At 41.0% G+C, this 5,456-nt stretch overlaps 1 protein-coding gene across 1 annotated transcript; it reads left to right on the forward strand.

Moving 5' to 3' along the window:
- The first annotated feature begins 316 nt into the window (after nucleotides 1-316).
- Nucleotides 317-3,900, forward strand: LOC136838594 (CCAAT/enhancer-binding protein-like). Its single transcript, XM_067103802.1, has 2 exons — nucleotides 317-1,311; nucleotides 2,556-3,900. Exons 1-2 carry the CDS (start codon nucleotides 601-603, stop codon nucleotides 2,730-2,732), a joined length of 888 nt encoding a protein of 295 aa, XP_066959903.1. The 5' UTR covers nucleotides 317-600; the 3' UTR covers nucleotides 2,733-3,900.
- The last annotated feature ends 1,556 nt before the right edge of the window (nucleotides 3,901-5,456 follow it).

Consider the following 5,456-nt stretch of genomic DNA (forward strand, 5'->3'; position numbering starts at 1 on the left):
ACATCCTGCAAACGTTTTAGAATTAAACTGTATTTTACCATAAGTAACTTGAAATATAATATTTCTTGACAAGAGTTATACATTTTTACTTTTTTGTTAACACGTGTGACGTAATCACAATGGAATGTTCTTAGAAATAGTTTCATATTTATTTAATTTATAAAACTATTCTTGATATAATTCTTCATATAACCTCTATTTTCACATAATATAAACAATCAGCCACTTATACGACAGTCTTTGGGTCCCCGAAAGAATTTCTAATGCGCATGCGCGGCCGAAGTCGATGATAAATACGCTGCGTTTCGTCATCGTTAGCCAGTCTGCAACGAGCCCTTTCTGGCGTAACAACTCTTGTAGAGTGGTGAGGAAACTAAGCGATTGAATCGAACTCTTGGTGAAACTTTTACCATCGCAGGAATTTGTCTACGCTTGTTGTCGGCGTTTGAACTTTGATAATATTCTTGAAGTGTGAGTGAAAACAGAGCCACCACCACGGCATCTTATCAAGACTTTGCGTGTGAGTGGGGTGACTCAAATATCGGCGAGCTGGACGACACGAGATACGGAGCGGGCGTCTCGCCATGCCCACAGAGCAATATGGAATCTCCACAGTTGTACGATAGTGCCGATTACAAGAAGGGAGCAAACATTGGCCCTGTCAAAGTCAAAAACAATCTTCTTTACGCGGGAGACGACTACAGTGACCTGGCAGAGTTGAGTGCCCCGGAAATATCTCTCGATCTCCACGGACTAATAGACGACTCCCACTTCAACGACGGACTCATTCAGGATATCCAGGGGCTGTCAGTTGATAAGAACAATTCCATAGTTCCCCGAGGCCTTGGCGCAAATAATATGTACAACCCACTCGCTTACATACCACAACCTGTTCACGGAGCTTCACAGTTCGACCGGCACTTTGGCGAACGCCCACATCACAACTCCCGTCCCAACATCAAAGAGGAACCCCAAGAGTCCTCGCATGAAGTCGCCCCGCAAGAATACAATTCCTGCGCCCGTGTAGGGGGAGGTATGGCAGGGTATGGGGCGGCAGCAGCCGCTGCTTCTTACGGAGGTGTCCCTGCCTATGCCAATATGACACCTACGACAGTGCCAGGTGCCGATGGCCACTGCAAGTCCCCACTGAGGTCCCCTAGTTCTTTGGGCAAAATGATGCCCGGTTGTAAGAAAAACGTTGATAAAAACAGCGACGAATACAAGAGACGACGCGAAAGAAATAATATCGCCGTCAGGAAGAGCAGGGAGAAGGCAAAAGCCAGGACTCGCGAAACAGAGGAAAGAGTTAAGGTGAGTTTCTTCAAACTTCTTGTTGAGTGACAGCCACGGTACATATAACCAGGGTGACAGTAATGCTGAAGCAGGACAGCTTTATCATTGCATGATTGGAACCTACGGTATTAGTGTAGAATGCAATTGTTTCCATTTAAAGTCAACGAGCGGTCAGGCTTTTGAATTAGTAGTCTTTTAGCACAAACTAGTGAAGAAATTTGCTTTAGAGGACTTCCTGCATTTCTCACGTTATTTTAACGATACAGCCGTGACAGTTCAGAGGGAAAAAAGTTGAGTAAAACACACACACACACACACACACACACACACACACACACACACACACACACACACATATATATATATATATATATATATATATATATATATATATATATATATATATATATATATGAGAGAGAGAGAGAATGGTTGAACTTGTAGAGGTATGAAGTGATTTAGACTAGAGGTGCAGAAAGAGAGACAATGATTTGACACCGGTGCACATGTACTGTAATGAATCATCAGGTGTGTGAGAGAGTGAGGGAGGGGGGGCACAGTGTGACTGAGTGATAGATATCGGTTGTTGCACATGTGACGGTAACGACTGTGTACAAAGTTGCTTTGCCATGAATGTTGATGAATGTTGTCTGTTATAAGAACCTTGCCAAGACAAGGGAATAGAAAATAATGCTCTCTCTCTCTCTCTCTCTCTCTCTCTCTCTCTCTCACACACACACACACACACACACACACACACACACACATATATATATACACAGATATACACATACATAGATGTGTAAAATCATTATTTGAGGATTAAGCCCAGTACATACGTACATACATACATACATACATACATACACATATATGTGTAAAATCATAATTTGGGGATTAAGCCCAGTGATAGGGATTTGGCATCATCTGTCATACACTACTAGTTACGCAAATTATTTTCCCAATACTGTACTAGGAATGATATTTTTTTGAGAGTTTTATTTACATACAGTAAATCATCGCAAGTAATGTATTATGATGATGAGATGGGCCTAGTACTGCTTCGCCTCCTCTCAGTCACAACCGCCGCCGCGAGGAAAGTGACGTAGTCTAATGATTGCTCTTTCTTCCTCTGTATTCTAATGACTGCTCTGTTTCTTCCTCCTTAGTCTAATGATTGCTCTATCCCCCCCCCTTAGTCTAATGATTGCTCTGTTTCTTCCCCCTCAGTCTAATGATTGCTTTGTTTGTTCTCCCTGCAGAAACTCATCATGGACAACGACAGGTTGCACAAGAAGTGCGAGTTGCTGAGCAAAGAAGTCGCCGTTTTCCATTCCATGTTCGCCAACGTACACTGTCTACCTGAACACGTTCAACGCGAGCTCCGCAAACAGATGGACGCCTTCAGCCAGCAGCATCAACACCTCGTGAACATGTGATGCCGTCAGCATCCGCCGTTGCAGCAGCAGCAGCACCAACACCACCACCACATCCAAATCCACGACCTCCCAGCCCACAGCGCCTCCGCCACCGCCGCCAGTTCTCCTGAAGTCCCTCAGCCCAGCTCTCCACAGTACACATGTCTCTGATTCGGCCGCCACCTCTTCAACCGCAGCGCTGGCGCAAGCGGCTGAGGTGTGGCCGCGGGTTTGGACGTCGTCGTCGTCGCGACCTGGAGTTTCAAATCTACCAGCCACTGCAGCTGCAATGAGAGCGAGAGAAAGAAAGAAAGAGAAAAATAGAGAGATAGAGAGAGAGAGAGAGAGAGTGAAAGAGAGAGAAAATCACATAGAGAGAGAGAGAGAGAGAGAGAGAGAGAGAGAGAGAGAAAGAGAGAGAGAGAAAAGCTCGAGGATGGAGGATGGGGGTGACAAACTAGTCACTGATCACTGTCCGGGCGGTACACTCGAACCCCTCCTTCGCAGGTGGTTGACGTACCCGCATTTGACCAAATCATCATCATCATCTCCACCGTCGCCATCACTGTCATCCTCTTCATGATCGTGGTCATTGTCATCACCAGTTCATCATCATCATCAGCATCATCATTCATTATAATAATAATAATAATCATCACCAAGAAGAGCTACCTGTCATTATAAAGTGGCCCTTATTAACCTTTTGGGGCCACCCTTGTAAGCATACCCAAGGGTGAGCCGCCTTATTCCTTTTGCCTACAATCAATCTCTTGTCGTTGTAGACGATCATCATCATTATTGCTATTATTGTCATTATAATTGCAATAATAAGATATTATTATTATTATTATTATTATTATTATTATTATTTGTATATATATTCAGCAAGAGTAAGGAAGTGCGACAAGAGGCAGGGAAAGGTACAAGGGCTGAAGGCGGGGACCTTCCCCCCCCCTGTGATATGCGTTCGTACCTTCTTCGATGCAGACAAATTTTGCACAAACATTTGTCCGTGTTTAACCTGAGATGTGTGGTTGATGGGTGATTATTTATGGCAGAGGATAAAAATGTAGAAATATATAGAGATACAGATTATTATATATACTTCTATTTAGATATTTTAATGAAAAAGAAAATCAAACTTTGTATTTTATGTTGACCTGTAAATTAATAAAAAAAGTGAACGGAATATTATATATCAATTATAACCCAATCTCATTATTTTTCAAGGTTTGTCCTCAGTGAAATTATAACATGTAGACAGGTCTATGATATTCCCTAAATATAGGGACTATTTCATAGTGTATGTGTATGTATTTATCCATGCATATATATATATATTATATATTATAAATATATATATATATTATATATACATAATATATGTATATATATAATTATATATATATATATACAATTATATATATATATTATATATGATATACTATAGATATATGAACACGTACTTATTTCTAAGGTAGTGAACACATGTATTCAGAGCGTTATTGACTGATAATGATACAACAGACCAGTAAGATGTGTTATCAGACTATGCTTTTGTAAGCTCTTGAAAGTAGACTATTTGGTTGCCAGTAAGAGTAATAATATTTAACGTAAGTGCAATTAATGAGGAATACAATTGCTCAGTGCTTTAGCGCAAAGTGTAGAAAAAGAGAAAGACGGGGCAGTGCCACAGGGCCAGCCGTCCAGAGACACCGGTACTTATCACTTGGTCGAACTATGAGAGTAGTGCACACAATGTGATAATATGGACGAGTGATCTGAAGAGAAGGAATATTGTTCGGGCGCTCCAGAATTTAGGATTCTGATTTATTCTGCAGTTTTTTGTAAGATGGATTTGCTCAGAGGTGTGGTTTGTAACGGCCTTTCACAGATACACTTTAGAGAAGAGAAAAATATTTTTGTAAATGTCAGTCGAATCTAACCAGAATTTTTGGAAGATGAACTGGGAGATTTCCAAACAGATGCCACCTTTGGTTCCTGTCAAATTCATCAGCCATGCCATTCTCTTTCGAAGTTAAGAAACATTCATGTACGCTAGTGAATCATTTCGCACTAAACTGGCAAGACCTCCACTAAAAATTTATTATTATTATTATTATTATTATTATTATTATTATTATTATTATTATTGTCAACGTCACATGAAAATTTAATGTGCTGTATGTTTTGTCAAATCACTGTTCACTGTCGGTCTGTATAGTTGTATTATGGTAATGTCAAGCTTTCAATACTTAACAAAAATCCTTATGTGTACGTCCGTGTTGTCTTCATCACTATTTTATGGAAAGTGTTCCACTTGTGAGTTGTTGCATGTCGGCGTGACATCAAGATATATGTGTATATTTATATATATATTTTGTATGTTGTTGCGTTGAAGCTGTAGCCTGGGTTTCCCCTTTCTTCAGTGAAGGCTGGTCTCCTCGTTCCATATGGCGGCCAAAAGCACTAATAATAATAATAACATAGGGTACCTGATACCTTCCCTCTCACCTGGGGTCCCCTCCGGGAGTCATTCAAGCATTTTGCCTGCATTAATGTGCCTCTCTCTCTCTCTCTCTCTCTCTCTCTCTCTCTCTCTCTCTCTCTCTCTCTCTCTCTCTCTCTCTATTCATGTACAAACACGTACACGTACTCTTCTGAACAGTTTTATGACATGCTTCCATACGTTCTCTCTCTCTCTCTCTCTCTCTCTCTCTCTCTCTCTCTCTCTCTCTCTCTCTC

The sequence above is a fragment of the Macrobrachium rosenbergii genome, chromosome 5 (assembly GCF_040412425.1).
Source record: "Macrobrachium rosenbergii isolate ZJJX-2024 chromosome 5, ASM4041242v1, whole genome shotgun sequence".
Classification (NCBI taxonomy): Eukaryota; Metazoa; Arthropoda; class Malacostraca; order Decapoda; family Palaemonidae; genus Macrobrachium; species Macrobrachium rosenbergii.

Coding starts and splice junctions, on each gene's coding strand:
- LOC136838594 (XM_067103802.1), top strand. CDS start 601: ATGGAATCTCCACAGTTGTACGATAGTGCCGATTACAAGAAGGGAGCA. Junction 1,312..2,555: donor AAACAGAGGAAAGAGTTAAG/GTGAGTTTCTTC, acceptor TTCTCCCTGCAG/AAACTCATCATGGACAACGA.